At 38.1% G+C, this 21,316-nt stretch overlaps 1 protein-coding gene across 1 annotated transcript in view; it reads left to right on the top strand.

Annotated features, from left to right (window-relative positions):
- LOC136864474 (facilitated trehalose transporter Tret1-2 homolog) overlaps positions 1 to 21,316 on the top strand; it is a 48,230-nt gene that overhangs the window by 8,707 nt on the left and 18,207 nt on the right. Inside the window, exons 2-6 of the mRNA XM_067141492.2 lie at positions 4,029 to 4,155; positions 7,882 to 8,020; positions 10,078 to 10,302; positions 15,013 to 15,247; positions 18,212 to 18,425. Of these exons, the coding sequence (XP_066997593.2) occupies positions 4,029 to 4,155; positions 7,882 to 8,020; positions 10,078 to 10,302; positions 15,013 to 15,247; positions 18,212 to 18,425 (940 nt within the window). The remainder of the gene's footprint in view (positions 1 to 4,028; positions 4,156 to 7,881; positions 8,021 to 10,077; positions 10,303 to 15,012; positions 15,248 to 18,211; positions 18,426 to 21,316) is intronic.

The raw sequence follows: 21,316 nt of genomic DNA, 5'->3' as shown, positions 1-21,316 counted from the left end.
AATTGTTTTCCTTGATTTTTTAAATTACCGGTATGTATATTTCATTCTAATTTGTGTTGCATTATAAAATACTTGGAGTTATCAGGCTTAGTTGCAACGTATGTAGTAACATAATCACGAAACTGCTCGAGAAACCAAGAGCACTAACATGCTATCAATAGGGTTGGGAAACAAAGCCAACTACACTGAGCGTGACGTCTTTCCAGTATTCACTCCGTGAATATGTCGAAATACTGTAGTAGCGTATTTCATGTCTCCTACCCTAGGTCCATCTAATATCCATTCGCTATCACAGAAAGTCCGAAGATGTCAACGTATGAACAGTAGGCTAATGATCGACCAGCAGCTCTGCAATAGAACCAGTTTCCAGAGACTTGGTGGCGGTTCTTCTTCCCAATAGATCTTACATTGCAGCAGCCCTGCAATAGGGCTTCTTTTATTTCTTGCCGGGTTGAGTGGCTCAAGTGGTTGAGGCGCTCGCCTTCTGACCCCACCGTGGCAGGTTCGATCCTGGCTCAGTCCGGTGCTATTTGAAGGTGCTCAAATAAGTCAGCCTCGTGACACGTTAAAGAACTCATTCGGGACTAAATTCGGGCACCTCGGCGTCACCGAAAACCGTAAAAGTAGTTAGTGGGACGTAAAGCCAAAAACTTTATTATTATCATTATCTTGCTACTGATTTAACGTCGTACTAACACGTCGAAGGTTGTTGGCAACGGAAGAGCTAAGAAAGGGCCAGGATTGGGAAGGTAGTGACTGTGGTCTTAAGCAAGGTAGCCTACAGCATTTGCCTGGTGTGGAAATGGGAAACCACGGAAAACCATCTTCAGGGCTGCCGACGGTGGGATTCGAACTCATCATCTCCTGAATGCAACCTCACAGCTGCGCGACTCTAACCATACGGCCAACTCGCTCGGTGCAATAAGTCTAGCCTACTTCGCACGCTTGGTGGCAGTTTTGTTTAGCAAACCGTTCCTTGCAGCAGCCGTGCAGTGGAACTTCTTCCAAGGCTTGCCGCAGTTTTGTTCAATAAACCGTACCTTGCAGCAGCACTTTTATATTTATATTACACTCTTCTCGGTCTTCTGCATTAAATATCATATGCATATATTGAGAAAACAAAACCTTCAAAATATTTTAAATGAATCATAAGCGTGCTCTAAATTTTCCATTCCTGAAACTGATCTTGCCATCATGCTTGACTATAATGGATGTTCACGCGGACTACGTGCTAGAAAATTTCTATCATCTCTCATACCACCCATGCCTATTCTAAGAATTGAGTGTTCACAGCTGACAGTTGTGTGTACCTTATGGAGGTCGGCCAGAGTTAGATCTTGCATTGGCAATTGGCTGGTCACCAACCTCTGCCAAAATATAAATGAACATTAGCAGGGACAGACTTCTCCTCGCTCCTCATCTAGAAAAAAACTTTTAATGCCGCCCATCAGCAAATTTCGTGATTGTTTAAAATTGAACTTGCGAGTTTTACGTTTTCACGCAACATTATCGACGCCGGGCTGTAGACGGATAGTGTGTGATTGTTGAGGCAAGGGATGAAACATGCACCCATAACCCAAAAATTGAAGCCCCGCACTCTCATTCTAGAATATAACACTCCAGTAAACAGCTTGAGATTTCGTCTTTTGAAGAAGAAGAAGAAGAAGAAGAAGAGAGAGAGAGAGAGAGAGAGACACACACACACACACACACACATCTATATATACAGTCTAATAAGTAATACTTGATAAGTAAAATGTCGTTGCTCCTCGAAATACCGGTACCAGTAATGTGACAATGTTGAGGGGAGAAATACTGACCCGGAGCACATGTAGGCCTATCACTTAGAACGAAAAATCGTTGATATACTGTAGTTCATGCAATACTGAACCATAGATGACAGAACCTTTCTGGTTAGTGTTCTAACCTGAAATATCATCACATAGTGGTTTTTTAGGCGCAACGACGATATTCCCTTTAAATCATGTTGTAATCATGATCAGTGCGCAAAGTGAATGTGATTAAGTGAAGCAAGCAGAAATGCCACCAGTTTAGATTGATAAGACTATGAAAATGAACATTAGCATGGAGAAACTTCTCCTCGCTGCTCATGTGGAAAAAAAAAAAAAAAAAAAAAATCGTACATCGGAAAATTTCGTGACTTTTTAAATTGAACTTGCGAGATTTACGTAGCCTTCGACAACTTCATATGTGGTACTGATATTGTCTATTTTAGAAGATAACTCTGCATATGTTGCTATTCTACTTTCCATGGTGAAGTAACGGTTTGATTGACGATAATTGGTTATAATGCACAGTGACGTAGTGCCTTCCTCTTCTCATTTAACAACTTTCCTTAGCGGAAAAGCACGCAGGCTCAATTTCAGATTTTGACAAGCTTGTAATTTTACATGGTTGTTGATTTCGTGATCTTAGCCATGGGACTTCCATTTTTATGTAGAATACGAACCGCAGGGATGTGACGTTTCATTTCAAAAATCCCACTTGCACTGGCCGGGATTCGAACCATGGTCGCCTTAGTGAGAAGCCAGCAACGATCTCGCTAGCAGCTGGCTTCTAACCAGAGTGACCGTGGCTCGAATCCCAGCCGATGTAAGTGGGATTTTTGTAATTAAACGTCGCGTCCCTGTGGTTCGGAGTCGATGATCACAAAATCAACAATAACGTACAGCTACAAACCTATTTTTATTTTGTCCCATTATTCGGGACAGCAATTGCGAGATTGGCTATATTTTCTACTGCGAGTTGCTGCATGTTGTAATTGTCACTGCCTCCAGAAGTATATTCGAGTTCTGTAATAACTCTCATCCAAAACATACGTGATTTTACAGGTGGGTGCCTAGAGAAAAAGAAAGAAAGAAAGAAAGAAAGAAAGATACTGTTATCTTCTCCCTGCCTCGTCCTTTCGTATTCTTGCTGCTGTGCAGTGAACCCGCTCTGCAGAACATCACTCGGATCAGAAACTCCTGCATGGAAGAATTCGTAGATTCTGGAATTCTGTTAGTGCCTCGGAAGTTATTGATTGGACAGCTTACACATACTCAGTATTGACGTACATGAATTCGGCACTTCTTATGAAAACATATAACCCAGATGTCTTTGTTTCCGAATGTTCTAACTTCCTTTAGCCTGATGGTATATATGGTTGTCAGCATTTGATCTTTGTCTTGATCCAGACATCTGTGAATAATATCACACGATCACATGCTCTGTTTTTCTTTCACTCTTCAGTTCTTCTCTCACGCTCAGTAGATATTTCGGTTCACTTTATCGTTTTATCCTCTGTATATGAATGCAATGGTTATCAACAACAAGGAGCAGAGATACATTGGACAGCTAGTTAGGCACATGTTTTCCATAAGCAGGGTTTAGGGGCAAATCTCAGCCAAGTTAATTGCTACTTAGAAGTCCTTAAATACAGTACAACGGGCCGGTTTGAGTAAATTTACAGGGCAATATTCTGGCAACCCAGCATCCCATGAATTCTATAGCAGTTAACTATCATTTTTGGAGCGTATATTATGAGGTAAGGTCACAAAGACTGCCAATGGATTTTTCTCTCTGTCAGCCACACAGAACAAACCATGATATAATTAGGAATATGTGCACTGCTAGTTCAAGTTATTTGCTATGCGATGTATACAAATTTATTCTCACAGCCAGTGTGAATTAGTCTACAAACAATGAGGTTCAGTCTGAGATACCAACAGAAAATTTTGCTTCATAGTTACATTTTCCAATGGGTAAAGCAGAAGTAATCTATGAAGACATGCAATATGTGTGTCTTGTAGTTGAAAGTTAAATACATACTTCATTTTTAATATTCTTATTATTGTAATATGGTTGTTGTCTTTTATTTTGAAAGACATAAAACATGTTGAAACACTTGGTTCTAAATCTTATCATACTTTTTGGTGTAGTTATGCATGGTAGATATCTATCTTGGTGTGCAAGTTACAGAAATTGAAAACTTGTCTCATAATCTCTTTTCTTTTTTATTTCAACAGTAATGTTGCTCTGGATGTGGAGAGTAAGGCTCTGGTGGAGCCTTCAGCTAACAAGAAAACTACCATCGTTGACATTGAGAGTAGCAAAGCTGAATCAAAGCGGAATCGGGGGAGTTCCCTTAAACAGGCAAGTACTCTCTATGTTTATTTCAGGCTGTAAATTGCATGGCATATCTAAGAGGATCTACAATAATAGAACTTGAACCTCAAGAAGGTTTGTGTGAAAATTGAGAGCTGGGGCACACAGTACCCACCTATGTAGCAATTACTATTTTTAGCTGCTACCTGGTGGACCTTGTACAAGAATATGTTACACATATTTTTACTTTTAACTTGATTCATTTAAAGATTGCAATTAGAGGTGTTTTAACAAATATATATCCAAAGAGAAATAGTTCCAGAAAACTCTTCTTGAAGCTACAGTACGGCATACGCTTGCCAGCAGAGTGGCTATTTACAATGATGATCTAGAACTCATAGATTTCAGCAGTTAAGGTACATTGGATGTAACTGAAATATGAATAATATTATAGCTTGAAATTGACTGAATGAGAGAACGGTCAAAATTGACCATGTTTCTCAAGGTAAATTAGAACTTCGGGTGACTTGTAAGCAACATAAAAACTCACCTGGAAATCTGACAAAAAATAATTTAGAAAGCAAAAGTAAGCCTGTTTGTATGTATGATATACCAGTATGCATGTTAATGTTGAGCAAAGGTGAGCTGACTGAAGTTCCTTCCTGGAAATCACCAGGAATTGAATGTGAAGCTAATGGTAATAATAATGAATAACAGGGCTTTTTTTTTTCTGGAAAAAGAGGTGCCAGAACTCACAGAAGGGAAATTAAGGAAGAAGTCATTGGATTTACCAAACATTTAAGAAAGCATGTCATTTTCATCGAAACCTACTTACACTGAATTCAAAACAATTTCTAAATTTTTGACATGTCATCATCCTCCTCAGTTCGTTTTCTGGTCTTGCTTTTTTGCTTTTTGTATCCATGGCTGAATGACAACCTTGTAACAACCAAGTTTTGACATACTTTGATGGATCAAATACCGTCAAAGGAGGTCCAACAATTCTTGTAAATAGTAATGAGGTAATGGTTTTCACTGACAAAGATGATCTATCTGGAGTCACAATCCAGTTCATCTGAGAAAATCCCCTTTCAAACTCACTTGAAGATATAGCTATTGTGTTGAGAGTCCTCCGAACCCAAGAAAGTTCCCTGGGCATTTCTTCTGTGAATTTCAGATGATCTCTGAAGGCTCGAATAGCTTCTCTTTCATTCAGTTGGAATCTTCTTGCCAATGTGCCTATTTCCGCTTCTCCATACAGAATATTTTCTTTTCAGTTTGCTGGCCAGTTCTTAGAATCCAGAACTCTTGCACATCTTGACAGTTCAGTGTCTTCTTTGGAAAGTAACCTTTTCTGTAGAGAAGTTTTAAGTTGTTCATAGAAAGCATTCAAGGAGATTGGTGGATCATAAATTCTGTTTTTCTTATGCAATGGAACACCCTTAAACTGTAGATTTGCAGCTGCCTCAAGAGCTTTCTGATAGTAAGGCCCTGGGACAGACCTCCTCTTCTCACAAATATCAACAAGAATCTTGCTGTGGGCTTTGCAAAAAATCAGCATTTCTCTCCTGCAGATCTAAGCTTAGTTCAGACATTTCTTGCAAAGCATCGCAAATTAATCCCAGATCCAAAATTAATTCCACAGATGTTATTTACCTGTGAAGACCTTCATAAGTGCATTTTTCCTTTTTGTCACAACCATCTTCTGATTTACCTCTTTCAAAATGAAGTACCAGTGCTTCAAAATCCTGCCAAACAGCCAAAAGTTCTATAGCTGGATGCTTGTGGACAGAATTCTTCCAATTTTTAAAATATGCATCTCCAGTGTAGCTGCACATGACTGGAGCTGCCTTTGGAGAGGCATGATACATAACAAATAATTTGTCCATAAAATTCTTAAATCTATTGATGCCAGAAACCTCTTTCACAACATCATGTACTGATAATTCCAGTCTATGGCTAGCACAATGCCACAAAACAATGGCAGGAAATCTGTCTTTGAAAAGTTTTGAAACTCCTCTACATACTCCGAACATTACTCTGGCACCATCACATGTCAGTGAAACTAAATTTTCCTTTAGAAAATCTTCTGTGAACCCTAGTGGTCCTATAGAAGACATCAAGCTTTTGTAAATTCCATTTGCTGTTACGTCATGTAACTCAATTAAATCAATGAAAAGGTTGACCGGTTCTGCAATTTTTATTTCTTCAATGTAGGTGTGAACATATACTATCAGAACAAACTTTTGACTTAGAGTAGTTGATTCATCAATAATAAGAGAGAACTTCCTCTTTGAATCAAGTACATTTTTAATCAATCTTGTTCTCATTTCACTGCCTTTGTGGTTTACTATATTTATAGAGGCATTACTTGAATGCAAAATTATTTCCATATCAATCCCATTCAATTCTTGTAAATCAATTTCAGTTTCAAAATTGTAGAAAGACTGGTTCTTTTTTTCCACCTTATAAGCAGTACGAAATACTTTACAAGTAATTTCCTTTTCTCTCTCTAATGACTTTAGACATACTGTCTCAAGTTTTTCTTTTTTCCCTTCTTCAGTTATTTTATTAGCACTTTTATGTCCAGCACTTTCTTTGTGGTCTAAAATCTTTTTCCTGAGAGATGTTAGCTTCTGTTTACGATTTTCTCCATAAGACATAATTTCACAGTTTATCCACTCTTTTAATAGTCGCATACCCACATTCTTCTGTACACCTAAACTTCCAACATTTTTGCGCACTGAGCAACCTAACTTTCTGTCATGAAAATACAACCAATCGTTTTTCTTTACAAAATCGTTCTTTTGTTCTACAGTCCAACAACTAGGCCACAGACTTTGAAATTCACTTTGAACTTTACAGACCGTTATGGACCTCATCGACACATCTGTTGCTTCAAGTTCCACACTTTAGTTTGATGATACTCCAGCTTGATGGACTGACGAACTGCTTGGGCAATTTTTGCGTTTGGTGGTAGGCACACAAAAATATTCTGAAATTCTTGGAGTCAAACCAATGAACAGTCATCGTGTGTTGTATAGCCAGGGGCACAGTGTTCAAATCCAGCTGTCTACGCACAGTGGCTGTAGGAGGTGACTGGAATTGGGGGAAAGTGCAAATAAGGCTTAGTGTCCCAGGTAAAGGAACGGACTGGACCCTTACTGCGCCATAAGGTAGAGAGATTTGTAAATGGACTGGTAATTAGTAAGTGTGGCCATTAATAATTGGTTAGAATTGTTTGTGTTTGAATATGTGTGTGTGCATTTATTAGGTCTTCCTGAAATAAATTAGAGTAATGAAACAGAGATATTACTCCATTATATCGTTATGTAATTGTCTGCAATTTTAAATGTTACATCTCTTGGCTTAGTTAAAGATGGAATTTGTATAAAACTCTTCAATACAGCAAAATAGTCTTATGTAATGTAGAGGCTTGTAATCCTTAAGACAAGAGTCACCATCACCATTATTGATATGTAATATGATTTTCATGCCATCACCTATTACATTTGTTACATACCAAAGGATATATTTAACTGCATTTACTTTTTAAAAGGCATCAGTTTTTCTTCAGGTAAATTACTTTTGATCATTCTTATTAAAATCACTTAATACAATTTATTTCTTTGTTCCTTTTATTTTTTGTTATTCCATGAATAGTCATTTCATAAAAAAAAAAAGTAATTTTATTAAAAATACTGAGCAGAAAGCAGAAATTGTATTCATGTGCTAAATTTTCCCTGCAATTATGATAAATGATTATTTTTCCAGGTGATGACCTCCCTTATTGCTAACTTGGGTACAATCAATACTGGACTAGTCTTCGGATTTTCTGCAGTCGCTCTCCCACAGTTGAAGAACCCTGACAGTAGTTCATTGGTCCTTGGTTTATCCGAAGCATCATGGTTTGGTAAGCATTCAAAATATTCCCTCTTATTTTCCAAAATTAAGTGTATGTAAGAATGCAGGCTTTGTGTGCTGCCGCATTTCTTCTTGGTTAATAATGGGCAAATGAGGGTGGTTTGAAAGTTCATTGGATTAGTACTGTGAGTTGATAACAGGTATGACTGTAAGTACTGCACTTTTATGCATGGGTAGAGTCTATAATAAATAATAGCATGTATGGCATGAGAGGGCAGTATTTGTATGTTAGCCATCCAGGAAGACAAGTTGTTAGTCTACTGATTATGATTTTAGTATGTTGCTATTCAGTATTTATGTGATGAAGGTGCCCAGTATTACTATCTTCTTCCTCTCTGCTACACTGTGGAAAAGTGACTCCATTTTCAGAGTAGGAAAGTTGGTGTCAATGTCTGTATTTTATCATTTGAGCCCAGGTAGGTTAGAATCCCAAATTATTTAGGGATTAGCCCAGACAGTGGTTATGTCTGGAGAGTTGCATGAATAATAAGGATTCTAATGGGCTGTGCCCCTAATGCTTATACAATTATCATTACAGAACGAGCCTGCTTCTCCCTTATAAGTTTTTATTTGAAGTACAGTCGAACTTGTTTAATTCCAACAATTTTAATTTGAAATTGTGAATAATTCAAACTTTACATGTGGCCCCTTAGTATACCTATATGATATAATGTTAAAAAACATTTATGTAATTTGATTAGTTTTTGTGTAATTCAGAGTACCTAATACTCAACAAGATTGAGTGGTGCTATGACAAAATTCAGCCTGCAATACTGGCATTTTGTTAGAAAGAGTGTTGGAATTAGAAATGTTTTGAAAGAAATATGGTTATTCAAGCTTGTTTGTTAAATTCCAGGAAATAGTCCCACCTCTCCCTTCCCACCCCAGGCACATGATTTCTTTCTGTACTGCTCTTCAGTTCTTTCAGTCCATGTGTGGTCACATATGAAGTTACTGTAGCAGTTTTTCTGGTAAAAGTGTGTATTTTTACACAGTGCTGTAAGAAATTACAGGGTGTACAATGCATTGTGGAAATCAATGTTTGTTTATTACTAAAGTTGACATAGATTTCAATTCCCATCAGGAACTTGAAATATTAAAGTGTGTCGACAATGCGTGTGACGAAACTGACTCGAGTGCATTACAAAACATTAACTTTTGCTGAGAAACCAGCAGCCGACTGCGAGGTGGAAAGAGGCTTTAGAAAAGGTATGAAACAGCCCAAAATACCCCAGAATACGTTGTCTACTTCACTGAAAAAATAAGAATAAAATCTTGAATTTAAAATAATTTAAACTTTTGTAATTTGGCATCTTAAGTACCAGTAATTTGATTTTGTTTGTCAGTCCCTTCAACATTGAATTAAGCAAGTTCAACTGTATTAACTGCATAGAAGTCCTAGCTCTGGTGTCAGATTATACCCTATAGAAACCCCTAAGCATTCAAAATCTCAGGACCCTCCTCACAATTTATCTCATAGTTTGTTTTTAATCTTACCAATCAGGAATTTAAATAAACAAATATTCTATATAGACGGCAGCTTCATGGTAAAAATGAAAAGGGAGCAACTGTCACAGCCTGCCCTACAGCCAGCCTCAGCATTTCTATTGTACAATTATTGATCATCTGGTAAGATTGTTGGATGCTAGTGTTAACTCCTGTGGTGTCTGTGTGATTGAGAATGCCTGAAAGGAAAGTTATAGCACATTTTCTCTGAAGAGCTTTTCGACTGGATTCGTCATAATATTCTCTATTCATAAAGTTGTTGTACTCATATTTCAATGTTGAATATCTTCCTTGACTTAAACAGCAGTCAGTAGTTAGAAAGAACTAGTTGCAGCAACTTCATTCTTTCAAGTGAGTGACAGTCAGTCAAGTTGGTTGCAATATCCTGAGTGCATTTAAGAAACTTGTACCTGGCTTTGTTTAAGATTTGTTGCTCGCATTAATCATAAGTATTAAGCGGTCTCTTTTAGGAAATTACTTTTAGTTTTGAAAATAAACCTAAGGATATTAACCAGTTTTTATTTCCCTATTTATTTTCAGCAAGTATGTCTTCTATATCAACACCAATAGGATGTCTTTTGAGCGGATGGCTAATGGACAGGATAGGCAGGAAGAAAACATTAATTGTTACTGAACTGCCTCTGATCATTGGTTGGCTTCTCATCTGTTCAGCAGTGAACATTGAAATGCTTTATATCGGCCGATTATTTGTGGGTTTTGGCTCAGGCATGGTTGGTGCCCCTGCAAGAGTTTACACTAGTGAAGGTAAGATTATTTTATACTATAAGAAACACATTAAGACATTTGTTCAAATGCAGAAATAGATATTATATTGGTATTAAAATAATAAGGGAGCCTTCATGGCTCAGACGGCAGCGCGTCGGCCTCTCACCACTGGATACCGTGGTTCAAATCCTGGTCACTCCATGTGAGATTTGTGCTGGACAAAGCAGAGGCAGGACAGGTTTTTCTCCGGGTACTCCGGTTTTCCCTCTCATCTTTCATTCCAGCAACACTCTCCATTCTCATTTCATAGCATCTATCAGTCATTAATAAATCACTTTGGGAGTGGCGACCCCATTGTACTAATAGCCTATATCTGCTTTATTCATTACATCCCTGACCCGGTCAATGATTGGATAACAGGTTGTAGGTTTTCATTTTCATTAAAATAATACTGCAGTCACAAAACTTTCAAGGTTGACAAGCATACCAACCAAGTAACAGGTGTGAAGTGCAGCATACTGCATTCACCAGTAACCTGTAGAACATGTCTTATAGAGTTGGGCATACACCTGCAGTACCTGTTGTCATGAATTGTGAGATGTAATGCTGTTATGTGGTATGCCTGACAGAAGCCTTTTGGCAGTGACTGTTAAGCACTGGCCTCTTCATACACGAATAGATATTGCTTATGGTTTAATGAATGTATTGTAAGTTTAGCCAAGTGGCTTGTAATCTTCAAGCTATGGTGACTGAGGTGACACACAAAGTACAAAGTGGAAAACACAACTCCAGCACACATCTAAAATTTCACAGGACAGAGGAACCTGCTGATAAAGACACTGTTATGCTGGGAAAAGTGATATTGAAAGAACATTAGGTTTGCCAGGTACTCCAGTGCACTAGTGTTGGCTACTGAGTGCATGATTCGAAGCAGTGTATTGATTCAATCAAGTGTCTGAGTGAATCGATTCACAGGAACAGCGAGCTCACGGCACACGATTCAGCTGACTCATGGCAGAAAGTGCTGAGTGGCGCACTCACGGCTCACTAGCGGGACACTGGATGTTGGTGGGGAGCAAAGCTTCCGTTGCAGCGAGACGGTGAATCATGGCACACTGAAAGAATCGTGCGCAATCACAGCTCAGTGAGACACAAGACACACACGGCTCCTTATCGGTGCACCGGTTACTGGTAGGGAGCCTAGCTTCCACTGCAGCGGGACATACAGTGAGCCATGGCACACCGAAAGAATCATACGCAGTCATGGATCAGTGAGACAACACACACGGTTCGTTATTGGTACACTGGACATTGGCGGGGAGCCGAACTTCCTCTGAAACAATACATACAGAGCCATGGTACACTGAAAGAATGATACACTATAATGGACACTCAAGCTCAGCTCATTTGAAAAAATACCCACTTGCATTCACTCTCCTCTTCTTACAGGGAGTTTTAAGTAATACATGGATATATTTGCAGTGTTAAAAAGGTAGTCAAAACATAATTCCGAAGTACCTAGCTTGTAAGCAGGTAGGCTATTAGGTTATTCTATTTACAGTATTAGTTTAATCAATCTGTATTTTTATAACTAGTTGACGTTCGACAATTAATTAAACTCAGCTCTCTAGCCTCCACGCCTGGGTGAGTGGCTCAGATGAATGAGGAGCTGGCCTTCTGAACTCAACTTGGCAGGTTCGATCCTGGCTCAGTGCGATGGTATTTGAAGGTGCTCGGCCTCGTGTCGGTAAATTTACTGGCACGTAAAGGAGCTCCTGTGGGACTAAATTCCAGCACCTCAGCACCTCCAAAAACCATAAACATCGTTAGTAGGACGTAAAGCCAATAACATTATCATCTAGCCTACCCTACGACTATGAGTTATGCTCATGACCACTCAAAATTGACTGTTTCATATTCGGAAGAACCGCTCGGCATTCTCTCAGTTCGTAAGTCGCATCATTGCACAATACTTCAATAATCAAATCACGAGATCACCGGTGTACGTGGACAGTAAGTGAGCAGACTGATGCAATAGCTTAAATAAAAAGATGTTTAATCAGAAAACCAGTGGGCTACTGTACATCTTGTGTAGCCTATACAAAATATGACAATTAAAAAAAATCCTCTGCTGATAGAAAAATACATTTTCAAAGATGACCGAACTAGTTGGCTGTGCGTTTAGGGTTGGGTAGTTATGAGCTTGCATTCGGGGGATGGCAGGTTTGAATCCTACCTTCGGCAGCCGTTAAGATGGTTTTCCATAGTTTCCCATTTTCACACCAGGCACATGCTTGTGCTGTACCTTAATTAAGGCCACAGCCGCTTCCTTCCCATTTCTAGCCCTTTCCTATCTCTTCGTCGCCATAAGACTTATCTGTGTCAGTGCAACGTAAAGCAACTTATTTGATTTATGTTTAATATATGGGCTACTTATTGTGGACACAGGTATTTTTACATCTAATTCTATATATTTATGTAAGAGTTGTGACTTTCAGAGAACTGTGGAAAACCATTAGGTAGTGTATAAAATTTGAGTTATGTCAGTTGAATTATTATTATTATTATTATTATTATTATTATTATTATTATTATTATTATTATTATTATTATTATTATTATTATTATTATTATTATTATTATTAACTACCTAAGTTCTGTGGTGTAATATAATAAGCAAGTATAATACTGAATGATAGTTAGATGATGCATAGGAAAGCAGTTCATAGAATGAAGACCAGATGGCAGCAGCAAGCATTGAATGTTGTTCCTGCTGTCTTATCAGTACACACTACACAGATACAATAGGATCGATGACTCTAATGAGCCATGAATCGGCTAACTGTATCGATTCAGTAACGTGAATGGAATCAAATGAATCGAATATCCCATCACTACAGGGTACTACCAGTTAGTTTCAATTCATGTGACCAAACAGAAAAAAAAAAATCATCAGCAATTTTCTGTTGAAATTATGTAGTGTGTCTGAGACAGTGTAAAGATTGTGAGAAGAAAACCATTGCAGGAACTTCCCAATTTGCAAGATAATGTCAAAATTACGAACACGAACACTTGAGAGAAATTGTATGTTTCAATACAAAACTGCACAAATTCCAGCATATGTGCATCAAATTTCACCATATGTACATCAAATTTCAGGATTCACATTGCATGCCTAACAGCACTCATAGAAGTTAGAAAAGCTTCTAATGTGATGGTCATGCCTAATGTTTTAAAGCCACCGAATGAGTTGATCATACATTTCAGGTCATATAGCTGAACTCTTGCATTTGGGAGATGGTAGGTTCGAATCCCACCATCGGCAGCTGGTTTTCCATGGTTTCTCTATTTATCAGACCAGGCAAATTCTACGGGTGTACCTTAATTGCTAGTGGCATTACGTCGCACCGACACAGGTAGGCCTTATGGTGACGATGGGATAGGAAAGGCCTAGGAGTTGGGAGGAAGCGGCCGTGGCCTTAATTAAGGTACAGCCCCAGCATTTGCCTGGTGTGAAAATGGAAAACTATGGAAAACCATCTTCAGGGCTGCTGACAGTGGGATTCAAACCCACTATCTCCCGGATGCAAGCTCACAGCCGTGTCCCCCTAACTGCACGGCCAACTTGCCCAGTGTACCTTAATTAAGGCAATGGCTGCTACCTACCGTCTCCCATCTTTTTGTTACCGAACACCTTTCGATGGATTACTGTAATGTTAAACTAGTGTTAAGAAAATAATTCAAGCCAGCACACATTGTGTTATCAGTTTAAATGCTTCTGTAAAGTAACAACACCTAAGATCACAGGAAATTAATTTGTTCTTCTACTTTTAGGAAGAAATGAAAAATTAAATCCTACAACCTGTTTTCCAGTCAGTGACTGGGTCAAGGATGGAATGAATGAAGCCCCCATCTTGCGGTGATGATAGGAATTGTGCCGGCTGCCGACAGTCGCACTCCTAAGGGACAATGATTAATGACTGACAGATGAAATGAAATGAAATGGAGAGTGTTGCTGGAATGAAAGATGACGGGGAAAAGTGGAGTACCCGGAGAAAAACCTGTCCTGCCTCCGCTTTGTCCAGCACAAATCTCACATGGAGTGACCGGGATTTGAACCACAGAACCCAGCGGTGAGAGGCCGAAGCACTGCCACCTGAACCACGGTCGCTGCACTTTCAGGAAGAAAGTTTGGGAAATGTATTTCTAAAACACTACCACATAATCAACAGTCAAATACACAATTTGACAGTAACACCAATGATTAAAAAGTTCACAACTCTTAAAAAGGCTGCAAATATTATAAGCAAGTGCCCAAATTTATAAGATATGTTCTAGAGGCTGTGAGTAACTTTAAAGTGTTGCACTTCACATCTATTGCTTGTCCACCACTGAAAGTTCTATGATGCCTTCTGTACTGTATGTATATGTGCACATGCAAGCTTTTCCTTTTTTTGAAATCAATGGCCTATACATTGGGTACTGTTCCAGCATTCACCTGGAGATGGAGTGGAAATCTACTCAACACAACTTCTAGGGTGATTGAGAGTAGAATTCTAACCCACTTCTTATTTCAGTCATATTATCTGATAGAGTACCTTTGCAAATTACAGTGTGGAAATTTTTATACTATGTTTAAAGATAGGGATACATTTCACTAAGTACTTTGTTCTTTGAGATTACTTAATGATAAAATTGTAACTTCATTATTCTTGTCTAATCTCTTATCCCTCCTTTTGAATTTTTCAGTTACTCAACCACATTTGAGAGGAATGCTGTCAGCTCTGGCTTCGGTTGGAGTATCCTTGGGTGTATTAATTGAATACACCTTTGGATCATTTCTTTCTTGGTCATTATTAGCTGGAATTAATACTATTATTCCAATCCTTTCCTGTGTGCTTATATCACTTATGCCAGAAACACCAAACTGGCTGCTGTCCAAAGGAAGAACTGAAGATGCACGAATTGCTCTTAATCGCTGCAGGTAAGTTTAAAACAGTAAGAAGTTTATAGTTATGGCACTTTTGTTTATCAAATTCAGATGAAAGAAAATTTACCTGCAACTGCTCAAAATTTGACAACATTGAATTTCTGATACAGTTTGTAAGTTAGCTCTTTTCCTTTTCTTTCTTTAGTGAAGCATATGTCAAGCACACAATACCAGTGAAGAGTTCATGATGATGATGATGATGGTAATAGTGTAGAAAGCGTTGTAGTTTCAGGTACATTTCCGGACACAAAAACTGAGCTGACTCTGTACTGCAGAGTCAGTGTTACACTGTCTGGCTCCATGGCTAAATGGTTAGAGTGCTGACCTTTGGTCACAGGGGTCCCAGGTTCGATTCCCGTCAGGGTTGGAGATTTTACCATCATTCGTTAATTTCCCTGGCACGGGGGCTGGGTGTATGTGTTATCTTCATCATCATTTCATCCTCATCACGATGTGCAGGTCACTTACGGGCTTCAGATAAAAAGACCTACACCTGGCGAGCCAAACCCATCCTGGGATCTCCCGGCACTAAAAGCCATACGGCATTTATTTAGTGTCATACTCTATATACCTCATCTCATGCCATGATCTTTTGTAATTGTACTGCATGATAGCATTATACACAATTAGAAAACAATACAGTAATAAAAGTGCAAAGGAAATATGGACAAAATACAAAAAATCAAGGACGGCTAAAGCTAATACGAACAGATGGTGAACAGGATGTGAAAGGTGCTGGTTGACCGTGCCAGGATGGTAATTTAGTAGTACTTGAAATCTCAAATAAGACTATCAGGTTCCTTAAAACACTGTTTTCAAAAATTGATATTAGAACACACACAGCTTAACTATATTAACAGACATTGTGCGGTGCTCATCAACACTCATAAAATTATTTGAAGATGTAATTTATATTATTCATCTGAAATCATCACCTTGCTCACAATTATGCTGACCTTTGAAGTCTAGGATAATAAAAATCACTAAATATTACATTAAGATACTACCCTAAAAAAACAATTGAAGGCGACCAAATTGACAGCCGTGCTCACAGGCACGGGTGGGTTGGTAGTCCTGCCCTCGGAATCCAAGTTATGTTTTGTGGACCAAATAAACGCCATCAGGTTTAAAGGTGATATCAAAGGAATTTAAAATTTTAGAAACGAAAGTTAAAGAGTAGCAGCTTTAAGTTAACAGACACCAAGCGGATTCTGAAGACATGACCATGTGACCTCCATACAATGAGGTGGCAGCATATCCAATTAAGAAACCTATTTTGGAATTGAAGATTCCCTTATTGCAGTGGGCTAGTCCCATTCAGACAGGCAAACAAAGAAAATTAAAATGACACAAGTTATTTTACAAGTAATATTGTAAAGTTGCCTGCCTATAAAATAAAAGTGTGATAATGCTGAAAAACGCTTTCTCGATTTAATTGATTCATCGAAGATGCAAGACTGCCCTGTAGAATTCCTGAAAGTGAAAAGTTTAAGTTAAACATGTTTGAGAAAATAAAACATACATTGTCCCATTACCCCTAGGCCGGAACCCCCCCTTCAGACAGAGAGCTCAGAACAAACACGGCCACCCTGACAGAGGACCAAGATGAGAATCACAGACATTAACTTGGCTCATGTCCCCTTCCAGAACAAGGGAAGCAAACAACCAATCCCTGGCAGAATTCAACCGGAGGAGACTACGCATATTCTTAATATGAGGTTGGAATCTTCTCGCACCCTCTGACATTCACCAGGATGCCCTGACATTTGCTAGAACAGCAGGAACAAGGTTTCATTCTGGCATCATTCCCATGCTCTTTGTCATAAACCAGAACAGAGTAAAGAAGGATTCTTTCTGGCACCAGCAAGATGTGCTCTAGTGTGTTCAAACAGTCAATAATATTTTATGGTGTAGAAGCAGGATTCCATTTTATTTGTGATGATAATAATAATAATAATAATAATAATAATAATAATAATAATAATAATAATAATAATAATAATAATAATAATAATAATAATAATAATAATAATAATAATAATCCCTCCTTTACACACACATCCACAAAGATAATTTTATATGCATATTAATAACTGGTCCAGTAATAAAATATGCCTAGTCTTACTCTGTAGTATACAGTTATCAAGTACACACTTTGCCAGTAAATTTCCGGACATTAGTTCCATTACAGCAGGGAGGTTACAAGAAGTAATTAGCGCAATTTATTATCATCAAACCCATTCTGGAAGCAAAGAAATGCAACATTTTGTTGACAACTGTAGATATGACTCCACATTTTATGTAACAAGGAAATCTCTATGATAACATGATCCTTCGTTTTGGTTATGTTTGTACTTGGAGACTAAGCAATTTTTAACCAATCACTTTTTGAGTCAGGAAGTGTACATTCTGTACAAGTTGGTGAGATATTGAGTATATTGCAGTATTCATTATCAAGGCAATTTTAATACCCTTAACCGAGTGAGTGGTTGCGTCCTTAATTAAGCACATGGTAGCTCCCTTCCCACCCCTAGCCTTTTCCTATCCCAAAGCAAATCATAAAATAAAATAAAAAGTAAAAGAAATACCCTTTATCTGAAGTAATCAGAGGAGTATGGGGACTTTAGTAACTTGATAACGAATACTAGGATGTATTTGAAACATCAGAAACCTGCATATAATGTACATGAACAACACAAACCAAAACACAGTCCAATATGGTTGAAAGTTTTTAATCTTCACAGAATGAAAGCGATTCACGACACAATGAGAATTCTAGTCACTCAGACTCTAGTTTTTAGTTATTCTAAATTAAAACTGAACACTGTCGAACTTAAGAACTCCTTCTTCCCATAAAACATATAGTTTAAATTCCAGGCTGTATGTCTGCTAAAATGTTAATTAAATCATTGTTGGAATGTCATCGGACCTAAATTTCTGGCTTTGTCTCTTTTCTAGGGGTGGGGCATGCAATGTGGACAAGGAGCTTAATAAATTGGTGGGTTTTGTCACTGACAACAACATTGTACAACTCTCTGGCTGGAAGGACACATGGAAAGCTCTCGTGAAGCCTTCTTCTCTGAAACCGTTTGGAATTCTGTTTACATATTTCCTGATATATCAGTTTTCTGGTGTAAATTCCATCACATTTTATGCAGTTGACGTTTTTGAGGTAAGTACCACTTATTTAAGTGACTCTTCTTTAAAAATAAGGTCTTCAGTTTTAAATGGCTGAATATTTTAAGTTTGTAATGTTAGCCTGGCAGGTATCAAGGGAAACTTGTACAGTATAATATCAGTAGTAGCTAGTGACTTAATATTGCATTAATTCTTATAGATTTTCAGCTATGATGGAATAGCAAAAGATTAGGACTGGAAAGGAAAGCAGGTGTGGCCTTGGATGGTAAACAGGATGAAAAGTTTAAGTTTTGCCAAGAGGAAAAGTCCTCTCAGTTTTAATTACTGTGTTGATGGGGTGATAGTTCCTCATGGGAATCACTGTCAGTACCTAGGTGTTAATATAAGAAATGATCTTCGTTGGGGTAGTCACATTAACAAGGTTGTAAAGAAAGGATGCATATCTCTTCACATGGTTAAGAGGGTATTTAAGGGTTGTTTAAAAGGATGTGAAGGAGCAGGCATATAAGTCTCTGGAAAAACTTCAGTTAGAGTCAGTGGCGGCTCGTGATGATAGAAATGGGTGGGGCACATTCAACATATTAGGAACACTAGGAATCAATTAAATCAAATAAATTAATCTTAAATTAATCCGCCATTGAATATATTATTCATTGTACAATTCCTCTATATGAGCCTTTGGAATTTATTATTGAAATAAATATTTCTCTATCATCTACCTTTTTATTTCTTGTATATGAAACTGCGATTGTAGGTTCTATTTTTATCTTTGAACGATTTATGCTAAGCTCTGGTCTTGGTCGGCCCATTTCTTTAGCTAATAATCTGTTTTCGTAATTAAGAGATTTTGTTTGTAAGTAGCTCACTTGATTAATTTTAAAAACACTTATGCTCGCACAGGAATACACTCAGATACATCACACTAATCTTCACACACTTTTCAGACTTACAATGAACATCGACACCGATGGACACGATTAATCTAACAGACGTACAAGGTAAGCACAGGTTTGCTACAAACACTACCCTTGCGCGCGTTAATAATACATATGCCGACAAGAAAGTGTAGCTGGGTGCTATCTAGTAGGCTGTAGGAGAAGTAAGTTCAAAATACGAACTAGCGTTGAAGTGTCACGTCGTAGAAATACTGTGACCGGGTCAATGGAATTTGCCATAACCCCCTTCACCCCTCACAGCTCGCAGAATGAGGGGATGATGTTCAGGTATAAGAACGAGTCAGTCCCATCCAGGATTAGACCTTTACTATGTTGCCTAGTTTAGTCCAGCGCTGCTAGAACATGAACAACCATGGTGAATCATAGCCTCTTGAACTTACTGAATTGGTCGTGACAGTAATCGTGCATAATGTTGTTCTGATTTTTATAATAGTTTTAATCGGTGGAGGGGCACGTGACCATGTGACCTAAAGGCAGAACCGCGCCTGGTTAGAGTATGGTTTCAGTGTATGGGATCCATACCAAATTTAATAGATACGAGAACTGGAAAGGATCCAAAGGAAAGCAGCACATTTTTTTTTTTGATTCCGACAAAAGAGTAGTGTTACAAAAATGTTACAAACTTTGGTTGGGAAGACTTAGGAATAAGAAGACGAACTGCTCGACCAAGTGGTATGTTCTGAGCTGTCATTGGAGAGGTAGTGTGGAATGACATTAGTAGACGAATAAGCTTATGTGGAGCTTTTAAAAACAGGAAAGATGACAATATGAAGATCAAGTTGTAATTCAAGAAGAAAAATTGGGGCAAGTATTCATTTATAGGACAAGGAATAAGGGATTGGAATAATTTATCAAGGGAAATGTTTGATAAATTTCCAAATTCTTTGAAAACGTTTAAGAAAAAGCTACATAAACAATCAACAGGGAGTCTGCCCTAAATGCAGATCGTTGATTGTTGATTGAAGGTAAAACACCAGCACATGCCTGATGTGGAAATGGGCAACTACAGAACACCATCTTCAGGTCTGCCGATAGTGAGGTTCAAACCCACAGTCTCCCAAATTTAAGCTTACAGCCATGCGACTCATACTGTTCAGCCAGTTTACTTGATCATTTAATTTCATATGCCACTGAAGTCGTCATTGATGTTGTAGCTCACTCAACTGGACAGAAAGGCTTGCTATATGATACAGTTCAAAAAGTGAATTGGTAATGACCAATGAATAGGGACAAATTTTAAGTTTTTTTAAGCAATAAATCCAGAAATAAGAGCTGCAGTATACTTTCTGCTCTTTGAAGTGAAATAATATGTCCCATGCTATAATCTGAACCAAGTATCATCCACATAGTATTTCAAAATTTTGAGTACCGGGGTAATTTGCCATTAAAATGTGTTCCTATTCACCCCATGGGTTAGGGACAGTCATGTTAAAAGTACAAAATCCTATTCTAAAAGCCATTGGGGTCATTAGGGACACAGACAAATGTAAGAAAATACAAAACCCATTAATTTATACAATACAGTACACAATCATTACCTAAAACTATGTCTGCCTCGCCTAACAGTTGGTTCCTTCATTATTTGAACCACTTGCTCTTGATCAAATTCACATAAATCTTCTACATTTGGATAAACATACTGTAAATGTTTTCATGCTTTGAGGTGTATCTCAAGATGTTGACTCGTCTCTCCTTCTTGTACACCAAAATTAATCTTCCCAATGAAACATTTCATATCTTCCTTAACACTGTCAAATTTCACTTTCATCCACTGACCAACACGTAATGCCTGGACTCCAGTTTCTTCAGTTTCTTCAGACTATTGATCAGGGTTTGTTGTTATGATAGCTTCTGTCTGTCCAGTGTTGTGATTACGATCGCTATCACCATTATCGTCGATGTGTTCTTCTGCTTCTTCCATTGGCTGTGAGTCATGTGCACGGACACTTCTGCCAGGCGTTACATTCAG

Source organism: Anabrus simplex, chromosome 2, assembly GCF_040414725.1.
Source record: "Anabrus simplex isolate iqAnaSimp1 chromosome 2, ASM4041472v1, whole genome shotgun sequence".
Classification (NCBI taxonomy): domain Eukaryota; kingdom Metazoa; phylum Arthropoda; class Insecta; order Orthoptera; family Tettigoniidae; genus Anabrus; species Anabrus simplex.
Note: the sequence above shows the minus strand (reverse complement) of the source record. Positions and strands in the feature narration are given on the sequence as shown.